Genomic DNA, 21,112 nt, shown 5'->3' with positions numbered 1-21,112 from the left:
GGCTAAAAATGAAAAGTTAATATAGTTTCTAATCACTCGCCCAGAACGTTCCTTTAATTTTAGACAGCAGACGGATGTATTTCACTAAATCTGACCTGTATGTTTCCTTTTTTATACAGCAATCGGGTTTTGTGCAGCAGGACGCTAACATTACAGCTACCGAGTGCTGATTGGTTGGCGAGCGGAGCAGCTCATTTGCTGTTCGTGCTCAATGACATCATGAACGTACATGAGGCGCCGTTTTAAACTCCTGTAACTCGAGCTTAAAAGCTCTTAAAAATATAACAGCAGTGTTAAAATGTTTTATGCTGCTCTGTGTTCAGGAAATTAATGCATTATTTTACAATAAATATTTAAGCATTTAAAAACTGTGATTTTATAAACTATGACATTTCAATTGTATGTATAAATGTATATTTATAAGGTTTATTTATGAAGGTTTAACCTCTCCTTAAAGAGGTTTTACTTTTTATAGAGCTCTGCCCTCTGTTGGCGGGAAGTGAGCTTCAGTGTAGTCAGATGGACACTCTGGCTGAATCTCAAATGGCCGCGTACTCACTATATAGTGCACTACAAAGACCATGAACTATGATACATGACGCCTTCAATGTCAAAATAGCACATTAAACGTCCAAGAGACACTCTTAAGCCATGAAATTGTTTCCCTGTTGGACATTTAGTGCACGATTTGATTATAAAAGCGATACGTTTGTGACTTAATCTATGTAGTGCACGAAATGAGGAGTAGGGAGCTGTTTGAGATCGAGCCCTCGAAAGCGCCTCTTCTTTCAGAGCTTGAGCAACGGCCAATCGCGGTTGCGTTTCGTGGTCACGTGATGCCGTCGCGTCCTATCAGAGAAGCCGAGTCTCATTCAAAAAAACGGTGTTCAAACAGTCTTGCGGCTCCGTCGAGTTTCCATCCAGCCGACGATTACTGGAAAAAACACCCCAACAAATTCATTTAGTTCTGTTTTTGTTTATGTGACTGAATTTATTTTCCCACCTTACTGCTTCGGTTTGTCATGGCGCACAAACAGATCTACTATTCTGATAAATACAACGACGACCAGTACGAGTACAGGTAACGTTAACCCTGGTCTTATTCGAACTTTCCCGTTCCACCTTAAATGGTACTGCGGTAATAGGAGCTGCTTCGCCATTTAAGGTGGAACGGAGAAGTTCGAAGAAGAAGTTGGTGAACCAGCCAACTTAGGCTTCGTGAAAGAAAGTAGTTTGAGTAAATGTGTGTTTCTGATTCAGGAACTGTCAGCCAGTGTTTAATACAGGGCGTGTGTTTGTGTCTTAGCTGAGTTAGCTAGGTTAGCTATTTAGCTAAGGTTGTTGAGGCCTTCCTGTCTGCCTGGGGGCGCCGTGATTTCTGGAGTTTTCTAATTTGCAGACTTTTAACGTGTTCATTTTGTTTGAGATGGCAATAAAATAGCTTTTGAGGCAGACTGAGCCTTTTTAAACTCTACTCCAGCACTATTTCATTCATTGCTTTCTATGTTTGTAATGGGAATTGTAGTTCTATTTTTCTCGCCTTGTGTACACCCAGCAGTGTTCCTCAGGTTAATGAATGAGAACGTGTTGTATAAGGTTCTGTATAGATGATCTTATTTAAAATGGTTCTGTGTAGCACCAAAAGGTACTTCTGCTGACATCGTAACACTAGAAGAACTCGTTTTGGTGCTGTTATTCTCCAGGGGTATATTTTGGTTTGTCCATCTGAATTTACATGACCAATTCGTAAGGCAGATTATTCAGTAACTGCATGAAATAAATGTACATTTTTATTTTATTAATTTTTTTGTAAAAGCTCCCCTCAGACTAACACTAAATGTGTTTTATGATCACACATATTGCTATATGCTTACAATTTACTGCTGAAAGCCAAAAATCTTAGACGCTCTTTGTATTATTTTGTAAAAGTAATTTTTACAGAGCAGATCACTGAAGAGACGCCATCTGTTTATAGTTTATAGCTCAGATTTGTGGAAAAATGGGTCGACTTTCAGTAGAAAAGAATATTGAGTTCAGGCATTTTTATTATAAGGGTTTAAAATTACATCACCCATCTATTTGACTGGAAAGAAGACAGTTACGGCTCTCATACGACCCCCACCTTTAGAATGTAGCTTACGAAATATGTAAGTTATGAAGAATATGACGAAGTGTGTTTTGGAGCCACCGGTGGTCTCAAGGAGTTGAAGAGGTTAATATTTGGTGCTGTACAGAACCTTTTTAAAAGTGGCTCTCTGTAGCACCAAAAGGGTTCTTGTATTATGACAGGCGTGATATCCTGATGATAGCAGAACCCTTCCTTTGGTGCTGTGTAGAACCTTTTTAAAAATGGTTCTATAAAGCACCACATAGATTCTTACGTTGTGACAAGCTTGACAGAACCCTTTTGGGTGATATATAGAAGCATTTTCAAACAGGTTCGATATAGAACCATATACAGCACATTCTCAGTCAATCTGAAGAGCCATTTCACCATGCAAAGAACCATTTAAGCAACAGAATGGTTCTAAATTTCCTTCACTAAAGAACCCTTAAAAAAAAGGGTTGTAGGATTTTAAGTGTGTACCTGTTATATATGATACTAAACCTATAACATTTACATTACTTACTATGTTTCATTATAAAGGGTCGGATATTTAAAGGAACTGTTCACAGAAAAATCCAATTTAATGTTTCCCTCTTACACCAGATGTGGTGGATTGGCCAAGAATGTCCGCCCACTATACTACATAACCATAAAAATACCTTAAAAGCCGTATTTTTCATTAATAAGTGAATACATTGAACAGCTCATGCTTGAAGCATCATTTGTCAGTTGTTAGCCATTTATAGGTTATGGAAATGTACATTTTCACAATGTTCACTCAATCGCTAAATAATCTGAAGAGTCACATGTTTGTCAAGTCAAGAGGCTTTTATTGTCATTCCATATACACCGATCAGGCAGAACATTATGACCACCTCCTTGTTTCTACGCTCATTGTCCATTTTATCAGCTCCACTTACTATATAGGTGCACTTTGTAGTTCTACAGTTACAGACTGTAGTCCATCTGTTTCTCTGCATACTTTGTTAGCCCCCTTTTACCCTGTTCTTCAGTGGTCAGGACCCCCATGGACCCTCACATAGCAGGTAGTATTTGGGTGGTGGATCATTCTCAGCACTGCAGTAACACTGACGTGATAGTGGGGTGTTAGTGTGTGTTGCGCTGGTCTGAGTGGATCAGACACAGCAGTGCTGCTGGAGTTTTTAAACACGTCAGTGTCACTGCTGGACTGAGAATAGTCCAGCAACCAAAAATATCCAGCCAACAGCGTCCTGTGACCACTGATGAAGGACTGGAGGATGATTAGCTCATACTGTACAGCAGCAGATGAGCTGTCGTCTCTGACTTTACATCTACAAGGTGGTCCAACAACGCAGGTGCGTCTAATAGAGTGGACAGTGAGTGGACACAGTGTTTAAAAACTCCAGCAGCACTGCTGTAAACAGACAGGACAGTGCAGCACTGACACAGCACTCATTGCTGGACATGCGGTAGTGAGAATAAGGTGCAGAGATATTTAACATGCTGTGATCTGTGAGTGAACGCAGTCAGATAACATACGTGAGCACAGCAGTTACTGAGGTAGGATACACAGTACTTGAGTAAAACAGTGTTAGCAGTAATGTTCCAGATAGTGCAAGTAGAGCATCAAAAGAGGTGTGTGATTGTGGAGTATGTGGAGTGTGTGAAGGGGGTTTTCAACAGGAATTTGCATCATCTGAAATTCCTGAAGATCATAGGAAGTATTATGTATATGTGTGTGTAATTTTTTTTTTTTTTTACAATATGTATTGTATTATAAGCATTAGAATGTCCTTATGGCATTAACATGGGTGCTAGTTAAGCTGCTGCTCATTTAAAGCTACTGTGAACAAAGTTACCATGTAAGAACCTTTTTGTAGGTTTACTGTTGGAAAATAACCTTAAACATCTCTTTTTGTTTAAATGGCTCCTGAATCATGGAATCACCCAGGACAAAAGCCTAATCATATAACAGTAACAGTCACCTCAGAAGAATTTTGGGTTTCATTTGACTTCCATTACTCCTTCAAGTCCCAGTGCAAAACTTAAGAAGCAAACTTTAGACTCCAAGCATGTTTTGACTGATCAAATACGTTTGGGGTGAGGAGGGAAATGTGTAAGTTCAACTTTTAGATGGATTATTCCTCGTCCAAGTCCTGTACTTGGACTAATCTTTTGATTTTGGTAGAATTGCCATGCACTGCCTGATCTAGTTTGGTGATTCAGATGTACGGGCTACTCTTTTAATTCATGATGGTGTCGTTTTGTCTTTGGTCTTCATTGAACCTATGGATGCATCTGCTGCTTTCCCTAATCTTTGTGCTCTTCTGTCTGCTTGCCAGGCATGTTGTTTTGCCTCGAGAGCTGGCCAAGCAAGTGCCCAAGTCTCACCTGATGTCTGAGGACGAGTGGAGAAGGTTGGGAGTGCAGCAGTCTCTTGGATGGGTGCATTATATGATTCATGAACCTGGTCAGTATCCGATGTGATAAAGCAGGACCTACAGGCCAAAGTTGGTTTGCAAGGGAGTTTGATTTGGCCCACCAGAAAGCTGCCGTACCCACCCGTTCCCTCCACCAACACGTCTTGTTTTAGCTTCTTATTTCTCTTTTTATATTTTATTTTTGAAAAATCTATTTTGTCATTAACTGCAGTGCAGCAGTTAAGAGCTATGTAGCTACCTGTTACAAGCTAACAGTGTAACAGGCTGTGTTGCAGATGAAAGAGGGGTTTTAGAGACCACTAATGTGAAGAACATCTTTTCACTGTAGTCATGGCTGTGTGCCTTGCATGTGAGGAAATGCAGTATTTTAAAGAACATAGTTTATCCACATGCACTGGCAACATGTGAAAACATAAAGCTAACAGGTTGCTAGCCATCTTTCTCTTTGGCCCACCACAAATGTTACACTCTGCCCCCCAGTACAAACGGGTTGGGCATCGTGGATAAAGCTTTTATAGTATGAGCAATAGTTTTGTGTTTTGATGACCTAACGGAGCTGATCTGACTCATCAGCTGGAAAAGCACCACAGTTTTTAGCATGAAGTGACCTCTGAACTGGAATAATGAACCACTTTCTTACTGTATAGCCAGGTTGGAAGAATTTAGCCTTGATTCTTGAGAGTGCTATAGCCATCCTGAAACATATATACCACAATGGTGTCTTAGTACAAAGATTGATCTTAAAAGGGAATAATTTTTCAGATTTAAAAAAAATTCCTGCATAAATTAAATGGTTGGGATGAAAAAGACGTGGAGAGTTCTGTGGTGTGAAATTGTTCCTTGTAGAGAAAGTTACTGATTTTGTTTTCTTTACAGTGGTGGTGATAGGAACCAGGGGTCACAATGCCTACAACACAAAGACTTTTTATTTACTATCCAAAACCACCAGTGAACCTTCTTTGGGTCTTCACAGTTGTTTCTTTTTATTTTCTTCTTTTGTGTAATGTTGATTTTAAAGTAGTGGTAAATCTGAAGTTTTCTTTGGGAAACTGGGCCATACTTGGTACAGTATGGTCCTTTGTTTTAAACAATGTTTTCATATTAGAGATGGACAGTGATTTCCGAATCAGCAGTCTGCTGATTTACTTTATTAAAAAAAAAAAAAATTACCAACGTGGGCCAAATGTTTACATTTGAATGAAATGTTAAAACATTCGATGACTTATTTAACTCCAGAAAAGCAGTATGTTTAGGTGATGCTGGTTGTCTGTTCTGCTAGAATTTATTCTTCGTTGTAAAGTTTAGTAAGTAGTAAAGTTTATTTATATAGTGCTTTTTACAACAGGTGTTGTCACAAAGCAGCTTTACAAGGAAATGAGCATTACAAAAAGAAATCCGGGTCCGAGCCCCCTTGAGCAAGCCAGTGGCGACAGTGGCAAGGAAAAACTCCCTAAGAAGTTGTCTTTTAAACTGTATTTGTAATTCTACAGAATAAATATTAGTTTTTCCATAGTACTTATGAAAGTGAATCTAGTCTCTAATTATTGATTTAACGTGTATAAAATCAAGCACATAGCCATGCAATCTCCATAGAAACACACTGGTAGTTGAATGGGTCATACTGAACAGCTCAGGGACTCTAAATGTGCCACTGTCATATGATGCCGCCTTTGCCACAAGTCGGTTTGTGAAAGTTAGTCTGCTGCCACTGAACACTGGAGCAGTGACGGAAAAATCTGGGTTTGGTGGATGCCGGGAGAACGCTACTTACCGGAATACATAGTGACAACTGTAGTTTGGTGGAGGAGGGATAATGGGCTGGGCTGTTAATCAGGGTTTGGGCCCCTTAGTTCCAGTGAAGGGTGATGTTAAAGCTACAGCTCACAAGGACATTTTGACAATTATATGCTTCCAACTTTGTGGCAGCAGTTTGGAGAAGACCCTTTCTTGTTCAGCAGGACTGAGCCCCTGTGCACAAAGCAGCTCCATAAAGACGGTTTGAGTTTGGTGTAGAGGAACTCCAGTGGCCCACACAGAGCCCTGACCTCAACCCCACTGAATACCTTTGGGTTGTATTGGAATGTCAGTTGTGGGCCAGACCCTCTCGTCCAACATCAGTGTCTGACCTCACAGATGCTCTTTAGACTAAATGGGCTAAAATTACTACAGACTCTTGTATCTTGTGGAAAAGACTTCCCTGAAGAGTGGAGGCAGCTATAGCTGCAAACGGGGGTCTACTCCATATTAATGACCATCGTTTTGGAATGGGATGTTCAGCAAGTACATGTAGGTGTGATGGTTAGGTGTCCACATACCTTTGACTTCATGTATGTACCTGAAAAAATATTGGTTATCGAAATTGGCCCACAGTTCCCATATTGGTGCATCCCTACTTGCTGCTTTTAGATGTTAAGCTGCTCTGTAGCTGGACAGAAAACTTGGTTTATAGGTAATCAGTGTGTTTTGTATGTATGTATTTGTGTGTTTGTTTATTTCAGGTCTAACTCCCTGTCTTAAGGTACATCTTGACTTTTTTGTCTTCCAGAGCCCCACATCCTCTTATTTAGAAGGCCTCTTCCAAAACAATGATGTCTGCAGCCCTCAGATCTTCTGGAACCTTCCCGTGGATTATTCTGGTATTCAGTGAATACTTGCAACCTTTACTAAGTATACGACTTCCTGTGCATGAGCTGGATTTTTCTCAGCGACTGCGCTCAGTCAGAAAATGAAGACGATGCAACGTGTTAAAGCATGGAATTTAAAAAAGGGGCTTTTAAACGAGCAAATCGTGTCTACTGTCTGACCAAAGTGCCTAATTATGACTACTTAAAATGATCAAGAGTGTTAAGTAAAGTTTTTTGCTGCATCTTTAGCATTGATCTCTTAAAAAAAAAAAAAAATCAGTGTTTTGTTGTCTGGGGAAAAGAAAGCATTGTAAACTAATGACTTGCAATTCAAGCACACAGTTGTCTGGATGGGGTGCACATTGGCCAAGCTAGGAATGATGCTTCTGGGAAAGCAACCAAAGAACCTCTGTAGTAAATGTAATCTCGCTCGTCTTGTCTGAATCCGGCCCAGGAGAGCACCTGCACATGTTTTTGCCTGATTCAAATTGGGCTTGATTATCTAGTGAGTTGAATTAGGGGTTGCAGAGCAGTTGAACCATGTATCTTCTTATAATGATGGTCTGCTTTATAGTGCTTTTACACCTGATTGAACTCATCTGTGAAACATTAAGCTGCTTTTTAAGTTCAGTCAGGTATGTTGGGTTAAGAAATGCACTTCAATGCAGGAGAGACCCCTGGTGGAACCTAAAACCAGTATGTTTTTAATGTTTCTGGGGGGAAAAAAAAAATGTAAAAGGTTGCAAGGGAGCCCATGAGCACCCCCGAGGACTGCCACAAGTACTGCTGTATGTTTTGGTTAAAAATTTGGGAATGTTTGGGCTTGTGTACAAAAAGATAATCATACATGATCAAATAAGGACTGATGATTTGACGTGGACGCACCTTGTGGTGTAGAAATATTCATTTTTAAATCATGTTTACTCTGTAAGGAAGTGAATTGTGGCTGTATTCTGGCAGTGACCAAATTCAAAATACCAAATAATTTTCACATTATCAATCCAGCTTGTTGTGTACAATTTAATAAACACATTTTTCATATTGAACATTTGTATGGAAATTTGCTCTCTGCAATAATTTAAGTGGTGTAATCTAACCTTTTAGCACTAGAGGGCGCTGTTGTGCTGTTAACTTTACACAGCCTGAGCTGAGCTGGTGAGACTGGGCTGAGTTTTTAATTCTGCAGGTTATTTCATGAATGGATTTTTTAATTCTGCTACTTAACGTGTGCAGAAACCTGGAATGGTCTAATGAGGGATGTGTGGACCATTAAACTGTCAGTTTAATGAATGCTTTTGGTAATTTAGTTGGATAAACTCACAGTTACAGAAATGATTATTAATATGCATTGTCCTTGTACATCTGAATTAGGTGAGGTAATGGTTCTCAATTGAAAGGCATTTTTAAATCAAATTTGAGACGAGCTGGCTGAACATATTGCATAACATAATGACCTCCTTGTTTTTACACTCATTGTCCATTTTATCAGCTCCACTTACTATATAGGTGCACTTTGTAGTTCTACAGTTACAGACTGTAGTCCGTCTGTTTCTCTGCATACTTTGTTAGCCCCCTTTTACACTGTTCTTCAGTGGTCAGGACCTGGAGTTTTTGAACACTGTATCCACTCACTGTCCACTCTATTAGACACTCCTACCTTGTCAGTCCACCTTGTAAATGTAAAGTCAGAGACGATAGCTCATCTGCTGCTGCACAGTTTGTGTTGGTCATCCTCCAGTCCTTCATCAGTGGTCACAGGACGCTGCCCACAGGACGCTGTTGGCTGGATATTTTTGGTTAGTGGACTATTCTCAGTCCAGCAGTGACACTGAGGTGTTTAAAAACTCCAGCAGCACTGCTTTGTCTGATCCACTCGTACCAGCACAACACACACTAACACACCACCACCACGTCAGTGTTACTGCAGTGCTGAGAATGATCCAGCACCCAAATAGTACCTGCTCTGTGAGGGTCCATGGGGGTCCTGACCACTGAAGAACAGGGTAAAAGGGGGCTAACAAAGTATGCAGAGAAACAGATGGACTACAGTCTGTAACTGTAGAACTACAAAGTGCACCTATATAGTAAGTGGAGCTGATAAAATGGACAATGAGTGTAGAAATAAGGAGGTGGTCATAATGTTCTGCCTGATCAATGTATGTTTGCCTTTAATAGACAATACAGATCGTAGGCCATCAGGCAGAGTGTTGAGCAGAGCCAGAACGCAATAGCTGAAAGCACTGTCATCGGTTTTGGGTGTGATTAAAATACTAGTGCCTGATGACCTGAAGGTTCTTTTTGGTTTATACATAATGATCAGATTGGAAATGTATTCATGGCAAAACAATTCAAAGCTTTGGAAACAAGTAGAGGGGCTGGATTTACGAAAGCTTTCATCAGAAAAAACTTGTGAAGGTTCTTAAGACTAACTGGAAGTTCAAAAGAATATTCTTAAATGCAATTCTTTAAAATAACTTCAATTCTCAACTCTTCTCTTAAGATAAAATTCTAAGAAAAGATGAAGAAAATCTTTGTTTTCTTATATCAGCTACGTTGCATTTTACCAGGTACCATAAATGACGCGAGATACAGTTTGAATTTGTATTAACTGTTATTTCTGTTATTTAGTTTAATCAGCTCAGAGGAGCAAAATGAAGGAAAAACACCAAACCAAGCATTTTTAAAAAGTAGCAAACAAGAACTAGAGGTGATGGTGGAAGAAACAGCCAACAGGAAAAATATCCTCATTGGAAAATATGATAATTGTGGGGTGACGGATGAGGACGGGCAGGATGAGCAGTGGCAGCATATGTGATAAAATTAGACGCTGACATCGTCAACTCTCACAGCCTAAGATGAGTGTGAGTCTGTCGTCAGGTTAAGAAAACATTTATAACGTAATATTTTCAAGAATACCACTTGTTCTTAGAATTAATCTGAAGAAAATATTTAAGAGAAGAAAATAAGATAATTCTTAAGAAGTTATTTGAAGAATAACAATTTCTTGTAACTTTTTTCTTAAGAAAAAACACATTTAAGATTTTTTTTTTCTTTTTAAGAAGAAGATTTTCTTTCCTGACCTCTAGGACCCGGAGAACGGGTCCCTACTAACCTACAGTTGGTCACTTCTAGCCTTCTTAACTTCAGAATGGTTTAAGATACAATCATGATCCACATATCAGGACATTCAGCAGACCCGCCCCTAACTAGCAAGCATGACATCATTGAGTTGTGATGTCATCAGTGAGTAATTCGGCTCGGAAAATCCCATAAAATCTTGATGCTATTGCTCTGCTTTTTGACCTTCATATTCCAACAAAGGGTTAAAACAGCGACATGATTCACATGTCAGATCACTCATCAGATTCTGCCTCACCATCCAGAGTGATTTCATCCACCTGTGATCGGCCATCAGCCAGCAGTCCAGCTCCAAAATCACCCAAACCTACTCGCTACTGTTATATTACATCTCTGCTTTTCGCCTTCTTATTATAAACAAAGGGCTTTCAGTTTACATTGATTTTGAGTGTTAAAAATATCTGATATTGAATATTAAATAACTTGATTTGTAATTAAAAATAAAGCCTGTCTTGCTGTGTATCAGAGTTTTAGGACTCAGCCTGAATCCAAGAGGACAGAAAATCAATAAAAAACATGTCCACCTTATGCTAATTATTTATTTTTACTCATGATAACCAACAGAATGAATCACCATCAAAATGATTGCACTTTCAGCTCACAGACACTCCAGACTAACAGTTTCTGAAAAGATAACTACAACTGCACTCGTTTTCAAGATCTCTATAATTAAAAAAAATACTAAATTTAGCAGGCACTGGGTACATTGTTGATCAGAAATGACTCAAATTCAGAAAGATATCACATTTCTATTAGCATTTACATGTCAAATAATGGCGTATCTGAGTAGCCCAGGGTCTCCTGAAAATAACAACATACGGCATGTGTGACCGTCTCATGTAAATACTTGCAATTGTAATTGTAATTGACCCAAAAAAGTCCCTGAAATTTTAGGTTTCTAAGGGTTAAGACACTTTTATATATCTGGCCCCAGACGTCTAAAGCTCTAAAGCAGTTATCTCCAACCCTGATCCGGGAGAGCTGTCTTCCTGCAGAGTTTAGTTCCAGCTTACATCCAAAAAGCAGCCCAACCCCTTACTTAACTCCAGTACATCGATCCAGCCAATCAGGGACTTGGGAAGAAGGTTCCTCTCAGGATGTTATCGCGTGAATGAATATACTGCCTGATGCCAGTCATTGTTATATGATAGTCTTGAGATTCTGGCCTAAAAAAATGTATACATTTTATACATTCATGGTGGAGAAGTACATGCAGGTCACTGTGAGGCAAAATAGTCTCTAAAGAAATTTTATTTTTTGAGATTAAACCACTATTTTACCATCATCAGGGTTACATATAACACTTGGTAGGTTCACTGGTTGTTTTGGATAGTAAATAAAATGGCTGTGTTTATCTTGTAGACATTGTGAGCCCTGGTTCCCATCACCACCACTGTCTACTATGTAATAAGTTCATTAATACCATAAACTTTGTATTGGAGTAGACAGTATTGCACACTTAATAGACATAATAGGATAAAAGATGACAGGAGGATTTGAATAAAATCTTTATTCCAAAAAAAAAATCATAATGAATCCTCACAACTCAACACTCTGGCTGATTTGAAAGACACAAAAAAAGACTAAGACGTTGCTAAAAGCACACAGATAATGTTCTCTAGAGTGATCCGGGGTTTCACTTGCATATTTACCCTGTTAACTGAAGCTGAGCTTGACCCTCACTGAGATAGACCTCACTGATCGCTGTGAATCCATGCGACTTCATATTCCATCACTTTTACAGGTCTCCATCTTTCAGAAAACAGCTTTCGTCCCCCCAGAAACACTGACTGGAGAGCTTTTCCATACATTCTCCAGTGAGGAAGAGAGTTGAGAAGCTCCCTCGTCGTTTGTGAACAGCCACAACCAGGCGAGGATGGGTTTCAGGTTTGTGAGCGTAGGCCGCCACGCTGGCCGTTTCACTCAGACTCACTGTGGCAGTGACTGGGTGGCAGTGTGGAAACTGGTGAGGAGCCAGCAGAGCCTCTCAGAGGACACCCTGCCCATCACAGCTCTCCTGTGGAGGAGGAACACCAGAGGTGTAAATCTCTGTCATCATCACCATTTGATTCCTTTACGATACTTTGGCCCGATCCCCTTTCACCCCTCGCCCCTACCACTGAGCCCTTAACCCTCTGTTTTGCGTGTTCATGTCTAGGGGGTAGGGTGTCCCAACTTTTGTTGAGATAGAGGGGTAGGGCAAAGTGTTAGGGCTACATGGCTACATTCAGAAACACTCCAAACAGAGTGTTATGTGAAAAAAAGAAAACCTGGCAAGATGGCTGAGGAAGAGACCAAAGAAACCCACAAATGTGAGAATTTTCTCTCTTAAAAATTATGACAACCACTGTTTTATCTTAGTTCAATGTCATTTCAGTGTATTATGGTCGTTTTCTTCATAACAAGCATAAAAAATCGCTAATAACATGCTTATGTCTCACTGGCAAACTTTCCCGTTCCACCTTAAATAGTCCAGCAGTTCTGACGCCTGAAGCGCCAGAATGTAACTGCTGCTGTATTTAAGGTGGAGTGGGAAAATTCAATCAAGAAGCTGGTGAATCGAACAGCCCTAAAGCTACCAGATAGCCTGTACTGATAGTCTGACAGATAGAGCTACAGAATCTAAGGCAATGGGAAATGAAGGATTTAAATATTCTTCATCTTCTAGATGATGTATGTTCATATTTTCAGGTAAAGTGGTGCGATGTTTACATGGCATGAAGTTTGAGTTTTACTTTATGTTTATGTCGCGTCATCTTCTGTGAGTTTATTGGCTGGTTGCAAAGCAGAAATCTGATTACTGTCTGACTCATGTAGACCCAGAGTTTCCCCTTTATCGGATTACTCAAGTGCATGTAAACACTTCAACAGATTACTGACAAAATCTGATTTTGTGCAGTTGTTGGATTATTAAGTGCATGTAAACAGACTCACTGTCACTTTAATGTAATGATAACAAGTTCAGAACAAATCTACAAACCCATTTCCATGGAAACAAGGACGGCCCCTGTAAAAGAACTAAGAAGCACACAGAGGAGAACATTTGAAAAGATTTTCTATGAAAAAACAAACAAGCTTTACAAGATGTTCAGTGCAGACATTTGTGTTTGTGAACTGACGAAATGAATTTAAAGTGTTGAGACCGAGACATTTATCAAACCAGAGAAACAGTTTAGTCACTCAGTGTTAAAGCAGCAGGTTTTCCTGTAAGAAAAAGGGTTTAGCGACAGGAGCTGCCCCTTATGATAAGCTAATGCTAAAGCTATCACTGGAGCTAGTCAGAGTAATGTTGGATGGAGGACTCGTCTTTTAGATCTTTCAACAAACAATACAAAGACTGTTTTAATCACAAATATAAAAAATGTTTTAATCACCCTCGAAAAACAGCAGACTAGCATGCATTTAGTGCTGGTCTAAGCTGGTTTGTACCAGTTAACGCTGGTCTGGTGCTGGTTTAGCAGGTCACCCAGCATAGTCATGATGGTTGACCAGCATACCAGCATCCGAAACACAACATATCACTGTTGTCGGAACAAAACCTTGTATCTCCAAAGTGGTAACTTTACAGGAGAAAGAAAAAACATGCTTTACTTTTAATGTAAGTCAATGGAACCAGAGTTCTTTTCAAATAATTTTGGGTCGTTTCTTTTGGTCCATTCATCATGAAATTTACACACAATGTAAAGGGCAACCGGCATTTTCCAAATATATCAAAAACTGAAAAACGACAAAAATGGAGATATGAGGCTTTCTTTGGACAACAGCGATATGCTGGTTTAGCTGGTAATCAGTCTAATAACGTCCAAGACAACATATCGTAGCTGTCCAAATTGTTTTTTCTACATCATTTCGGCACACCAGCTGCCCTTTACATTGTATGAAATTTCACAATGAGTGGACGAACAGAAATGTTCCAAAATTGCTTGTAATGAAATTTCTTTACATTAACTTCCATTAAAAGGCACAAATATGTTTGCCTTCTCCTGTAAAGTTACCATTTTGGAGATCTTTTCTGTTACCATTGAGCTTTGAGTTTGTTCTTTCACAGAGTTTAATTAAAAACATCTCCACCCACCTCATGATCAGGATGGCATGAGTCAGGCATCAAACGTTTCCCCAGTAAACACTTCTCCATCATTTCATCATTTCTTACTCTAATTCTTGCTAATTTACTGCCACTGCCGTTCTCACTGCAGGTTTGTTACAGGGAGTTTTGACTACGTTTGCCCTTTGACGACTGTGATTGGCTGCCCTGCTCAAATGCTTGTCTGGTGCTGGTTTAGCGGCTCACCAGCATCCAAAACACAACATATGCTGGTTTTGCTGGTGGCCAGTTATGTTGGTCTATGCTGCTTTTTTCAAGCAGAGTGAGGAGCTTTTCAGTCATAATTTTGCAAATGGTCACTGTATGTAACAGTGAATAGTAACAGAACCAAAAAAACATTGTCAGTAAAAGTGAAGTCTTGTGTTTGAGGCTGTAACGCACCATCACATTTTTACAGATGCGCACTGCCTGTTTGCTCAGCTCAGGGTTTCCCACTTTGCTGAGACAGCAGTTTGATGTAAGTGCCGTGATTAATAATTGAATCTTCAGAGCTGGTTGACACGCCATGTTAAGATGGCACGCGAATGCAGAAACCACGAGTGCTTCCTCCTCCACCCCCCCATCTTGCTCCCCCCATGTGCTCTGCTGTTGCTTGTGAATCTGCAGGCAGCTTACAGAAAGTAAAGAACCGCTATATACGTAGGAAACCAAAGGAAAACCACCAAGAAAAATGGCACCAATAAGTCATGCAAGAGAATGTTCTGCAGATGGTTAGACCTACATTTAGGTAAGACTCAAAAAGGCTTGATGTTTAGGTCTCAAATAATCTCAGAATCAACATTATACAGATGAAGATAGGATTAAGACGGCAGTAGATAATTCAGATGGTTAGATCTACATTTAGATAAGTTAAAAAATGCCAAAAAGCTGCATTCCTTTATTAAAAAATGTCTAAAACACACAAAGATAAAACTAAGCTCCAAAAACAGCCTGTTTTAAAATCATTGCTTTTTGCGATGTGAGAACACAGCTCATTTACATACGTCAGCTTTGAAGGCACAGAAACAAAAACAGCCTGTTCAATTCTAAGGATAATGGTCATGTAAAAATGAAGCATGTCTGTTTCTGGTTTATAAATCCACACAAATATCATAAGTAGGCCTTGGGAAGAAAAAATACAATGCAAAAAAGTGGGATATGGGCCCTTTAATGTGACTGGTGGGCCATTGGGTGTCTTAGCCAGGAAAAATCTAACCACCTTGGGATTTTTTATGTTCATTTTACCATCTTGGCTGTAAATATGTCTCAGTATGTGCTAAAGTACTAGTACAGGCTAAAAATATAATATGAATGAAAACACAGACTTACTTCGTTTTGCTTTAAGTATCAGCCACTTTTCTCGCATCTCCAGCAGGAAACTTTTCCGCAAAAGTAGAATGGGTTTTTGTAAAATCTCTCTGAACATTCGATTTTTTTGTTGCAATTCTTGTTGGAATTTGGAAAGAATGTAACTGTTGCACCATTTATGGTTGAATGTGACTTTTTAGTGTTTGATAGTTTCTCATTGTAGATTAAACCAGCTGAGTGCTTATAAATGCAAATAAATCCATTCGTCTCCAAATTATTGATGTTCGTCTTAAATCTTTCTCTTTGCTGTTTTGTTAGCTACTAGCTAGGCAAGATTGTCATCTTGACTGCGTTGCTATGGTGACCAGCAGTCTGGTGCCAATCCTCAGGGTTGAAGGGTGAATTAGCAGTTCTATATTAACTCCGGTATTTAAGACCATTTATTGTTAAACTGTGTTGAACGATCAGCAGAGCTTTATTTTACTGTAAAGGAGGATTATTTTATTTTTACCTACAAATCTGATTCTGCTGTGGAGCCACAACAGAGCAGTAAAAGAGCCATGCTGTGATAGTATAATAGCCTAACAGATAAAGTCTATTTAATTCAATTAAATTTTATTTATATTGTGCTTTTCACAACTGTAGTTGTCACAAAGCAGCTTTACAGAAATCCAGGTCATTCACTGGAGTCTTCATCCAGCCAAGGCTTTCAATCATGTCCCAATCTCACAACAGGCCACACGGTAAACAACCTAATAGCCAACCTTAGGAAATAACTTTATGCAACAGCCTGTTTTAAAATTATTGCTTTTTGTGATGTGAGAACACAGCTCATTTACATACGTCAGCTTTGAAGGCACAGAAACAAAAACAGCCTGTTCAATTCTAAGGATAATGGTCATGCAAAAATGAAGCATGTCTGTTTCTGGTTTATAAATCCACACAAATATCATAAGTAGGCCTTGGGAAGAAAAAATACAATGCAAAAAATTGGGATATGGGCCCTTTAATGTGACTGGTGGGCTATTGGGTGTCTTAGCCAGGAGACATAGAGTGGTGAGAATTTGTGAGTTCAGATCATGCCTTCAACATGGCGGTGGTAGTATGAAGGAGACTGATTGAGGGAGGGTGGAGAACTTTGAGAACTTGGGCTGGAGTTCTGGGCAGAGTTCTGGACAATGTGATTGGCTAGTTTTGCCACTGATGAATATGAGGCATTGCAGTGAATCTATAGGACTCAGACAGATGTGCCCAGCTGTGAGTTGTGTGTGTGCACACGTACCCAGGCCTTCTTCCAGTTCTGTAGCTGTCGCTCATGATCTGCCAGTGCTTCCCTCCACTGGTTCAGCTCTTTAGAGAAGGTATTGGCTTCATCTGCAAATAGTAACAGAAATGACTCTGCCTGCAGAGCGAACACGTAATCTGGTATCTATTGAGATGTAGAGTATGGAAACGCAAAGAAGAGACAGAAGAGTGCTCGTCATCTTTTCTCCAGAGTTTATATACGATCAGGCATAACATTATGACCACCTCCTTGTTTCTACGCTCATTGTCCATTTTATCAGCTCCACTTACTATATAGGTGCACTTTGTAGTTCTACAGTTACAGACTGTAGTCCATCTGTTTCTCTGCATACTTTGTTAGCCCCCTTTTACCCTGTTCTTCAGTGGTCAGGACCCCCATGGACCCTCACAGAGCAGGTACTATTTGGGTGATGGAGCACTGCAGTAACACTGATGTGGTGGTGGTGTGTTAGTGTGTGTTGCGCTGGTCTGAGTGGATCAGACACAGCAGAGCTGCTGGAGTTTTTAAACACCTCAGTGTCACTGCTGGACTGAGAATAGTCCACCAACCAAAAATATCCAGCCAACAGCGTCCTGTGGGCAGCGTCCTGTGACCACTGGTAAAGGACTAGAGGATGACCAACACAAACTATGCTGACACACATGAGCTGCTGCCTCTGATTTTACATCTACAAGGTGGACTGACAAGGTAGGAGTGTCTAATAGAGTGGACAGTGAGTGGACACTGTGTTTAAAAACTCCAGCAGCACTGCTGTGTATGATCCACTCATACCAGCACAACACACACTAACACACCACCACCATGTCAGTGTTACGGCAGTGCTGAGAATGATCCACCACCCAAATAGTACCTGCTCTGTGAGGGTCCATGGGGGTCCTGACCACTGTCAGTGGTCACTTTCGGCCCTTTAGAGATATGAAACCAACCGAGAGCAAAAGCTCTAAGAACATACATGCTCATATAGACAGTTTAAGAAAAATACCACAAACACAGAAGACGAGTCTCCCCAAAACCAGACTGGATCCATTACCTCTGCTGCTGAGTCGAAGGTCAATCTTTGACGTGTCGTTCCCTGATTTGGACACAGCGATGCACTGGTAGTGGGCGTCTTTGCTCAGAGGCTCCTCCCCCACCCAGCTGCTCACCAGCACAGCATCATGGCTAAAGGTGTGTCTGTACTCGTTAACAGTGTCCAGTCTCCGCCCATTCGAGTACCAGTGAATGCTAAGGTCAGCGGGACCTGAAGGGCAAATGGCACTTACACAAAAACCCAACACAAAACATTCCAGCACAACCAGCTCACACCACAGCGACCCAACGAAACCAGCCATTCCGTCCAGTCGCCTGCTAGTTCAGTCAAAGCCATGCTGTGTGAGTGAGTCAGTCACTTCAAACCTCAGGACAGACTGTATGTGATGCATTGTGTATGTGAACTATATGTCAAAGTTTATAGACACCTGCTGATCCAGCGTTTCCCCTGAAATGAAGGGTGTTTATAGAGAGTTCGTCCCCCTTTGCTGCAATAATAACCTCCAAACTAGATTTTGGAACATTGCTGTGAGGATTTGATTGCGTTCAGCCACAATAGCATTAGTGAAGTCAGGTACTGATGTTGGATGATCAGTTCTGGATCCCAAAGGAATTGGATGGAGCTCTATCACTCCAGAGAACACAGTTCCACTGCTACACAGCTCAATACTGGGGAGGGGGGGCTTTATACCCCTCTAGCCCACGCTTGGCATTGGGCATGGTGACCTTAGGCTCATGCGCAGCTGGTCCAGAGTGTCCCATTCTATTGGTCAGTGCTTTTCTATGTGGATTATAGCTGTGTGTGCACACATTAACTCCTGTGGATACTTCTGGACATACAGTGAGCGCATATATATATATATATAACAACAGTTAAATAAATAAAGTAAGAAATTAATAAACTGGGCCGTGAACGCGGCATTTAATATGTTTTAATGTTAGCAGTTCCTTTCGCTAAATTATAGTTCCTTAACAAGCAGCTTGTTTCTACGTCAGAGTAACGAGCTCCGCCCACAGTCGGCAGTTCGTTCTCCAGCTCCTTACACTAAATTCCCAAACTGTCATCACCACTGAGCAGCTTTTCAGTCGGCAGCTGTGACAGAAGAACCTAAACAACCTGGAATCAGCCAGAAATGAACCCAATACCATTCGCCAAACATGTAGTCTGATCTTCAGAGTCTGACAAAATCAGACTGAGTCATAAAACTGCCACAATATCAAGTTTAGCTCAGTTTTGCCAGATCAGTATTAATGTTGTTTTGTTCCAGCCAGTCTGTAAAGCATTTTACCGCCCATTTAGTTTGGCGAATGGTGTTGGGTTCATTTCTGGCTGATTCCAGGTTGTTTAGCTGTTCTTCTGTCACAGCTGCCGACTGAAAAGCTGCTCAGTGGTGACGACAGTTTGGGAATTTAGTGTCGTCTCATCTTCAGAGTCTGACCAAATCGGCTGTCGGTCAAATGTGATCTTAAAAGTGTCCGTTTTCTGTTTGTGGCAAAGTAAGAAGTAAAAACGTTCAAATGGCTCGAGCGTCTCCTACAGCTGTCAAAGTCGTTGCTTAGCAACAGTGTCTCAGCGGAGTGATACAGTGTTTGTGAAAAACCTGTGATGTTACAGTGAAATAACAGCACAGTTAGAACGCTTCTCAACCAATCAGCTTGCGTGGCTGGAACTAACTGTGTGTGTGTGTGTGTATATATATATATATATATATATATATATATTTATTTATTTTTTTTTGTTTGTTTTGTGGTGGGTAAGACAAATAAGCTAATGGAAAGGAGGAAAAATATTAAATATTGTTAAATGATTACAACTAGTTAAAGCTTATCAACCAGTAATGAAATGTTAAAGTACATGTAGTATTTAAACACTGCTGAAGTTCAAAATGTAGAATTATGGAAAAACAGTACAATCACTGTTTTTGTGACGTCACAGAAAACAACCCATTTATGTATACCTGCCTGTTCAGCCTCCAGCAGTTTAGCTCCGCCTATTTATGCTGAATAAAGCACAACACAGGGCAGCCATTTAGAACAGAGCTCATTTAATTGAGGAAAAAAGGGGGCACTGCTGGATCTTCATCCAATATATAGCTATACCAGTTACATCGCTTTAAAGGGGAACTCCACCAATTTTGCAAAATTACTTAATCATTTAATGGTTTAGATGTAAACAAAATGTGGTTTGGTGTGAAATGCGCCCCCCCCCACTCATACACACCTCTTTTGATGCCCTACGTGCACTATCTATCTGGAACATTGCTGCCAATGCTGTGTTTACACTGTTTTTACTACCCCAGTAACTGTTTTACTACCTCAGTACTTGTAATTGTTTTACTACCTCTGTAACTGCTATGTATAGGTATGTTATCTGACATAACTTACAGATCACATCACGTTAAAAATGTCTGCACCTTATTCCACTACCTCATGTCCAGAAATCTGTGCTGTGTCGGTGCTACACTGTCTGGTCTGTTAACTGTGTCTAATGTCTGTTTAATTTATTGTATTTATTGTATTGTTTTCTAGCTTAATCCTTGTTTGCACACTGTCTGCACGTTCGCACTTTGTACTTTTGTATTTTTGTACTTTGTACTTGTTGTTCCTTGTTTCACCGTGTTGTTCCTGGAGGAATGTAATTTCGCTCCACTGTGTACTTGTACATAGATGGAATGACAATAAAAGCCTCGACATTGCAGAGCGAGAATTCTCCTCTCTACAAGTTCTCTGACTGAACCCGCTGGCGCCAATCAGAACAGGTTCTGTGGCACTTCCTATGCTGAATGTAGTTATTAGACATTGCATAATAAAAGTTCTGTGGATATTATTATGGTCTATGATATGTAGTGACACGTCCAGTCCTCTAAATTTGGTATTTCCACTATCTAACAATGGAGAACAGCATGGACTCTCAGGCTAAAACATTTTTTTTTGTCATGAACTTGTGAATATATTAATCTTAGTCACTGACAAAAATTTTTTTTCAATTTTTTTATGACATCTTGATTTAATTAACTGGTCCTTTAATGTAAGTAGAAGACTTGCACCATGGATGTAATCTACATAGATGGTCCTGCTTTTAAACAACTTCCA

At 40.1% G+C, this 21,112-nt stretch overlaps 2 protein-coding genes across 2 annotated transcripts in view; one reads left to right on the top strand and one right to left on the bottom strand.

Annotated features, from left to right (window-relative positions):
* The first annotated feature begins 881 nt into the window (after window positions 1-881).
* zgc:86839 (uncharacterized protein LOC415200 homolog) lies at window positions 882-8,200 on the top strand. Its single transcript, XM_036588145.1, has 3 exons — window positions 882-1,081; window positions 4,432-4,559; window positions 7,076-8,200. The coding sequence occupies exons 1-3, from the start codon at window positions 1,023-1,025 to the stop codon at window positions 7,117-7,119; spliced, it is 231 nt and encodes a 76-aa protein (XP_036444038.1). The 5' UTR covers window positions 882-1,022; the 3' UTR covers window positions 7,120-8,200.
* A 2,740-nt stretch (window positions 8,201-10,940) lies between these two features.
* The window catches only part of sema4d (sema domain, immunoglobulin domain (Ig), transmembrane domain (TM) and short cytoplasmic domain, (semaphorin) 4D), a 131,631-nt gene continuing 121,459 nt past the window's right edge, over window positions 10,941-21,112 (bottom strand). Inside the window, exons 17-19 of the mRNA XM_036589029.1 lie at window positions 18,021-18,230; window positions 16,967-17,058; window positions 10,941-12,309 (exon numbers count right to left, since the gene is read on the bottom strand). Coding sequence (XP_036444922.1) covers window positions 12,280-12,309; window positions 16,967-17,058; window positions 18,021-18,230 — 332 coding nt within the window. The 3' untranslated portion in view covers window positions 10,941-12,279. The remainder of the gene's footprint in view (window positions 12,310-16,966; window positions 17,059-18,020; window positions 18,231-21,112) is intronic.

The sequence above is a fragment of the Colossoma macropomum genome, unplaced genomic scaffold (genome assembly GCF_904425465.1).
Source record: "Colossoma macropomum unplaced genomic scaffold, Colossoma_macropomum, whole genome shotgun sequence".
NCBI classification, from domain to species: domain Eukaryota; kingdom Metazoa; phylum Chordata; class Actinopteri; order Characiformes; family Serrasalmidae; genus Colossoma; species Colossoma macropomum.
The sequence above is the reverse complement of the archived record's forward strand: the minus strand, read 5'-3'. Positions and strand labels throughout refer to the sequence as shown.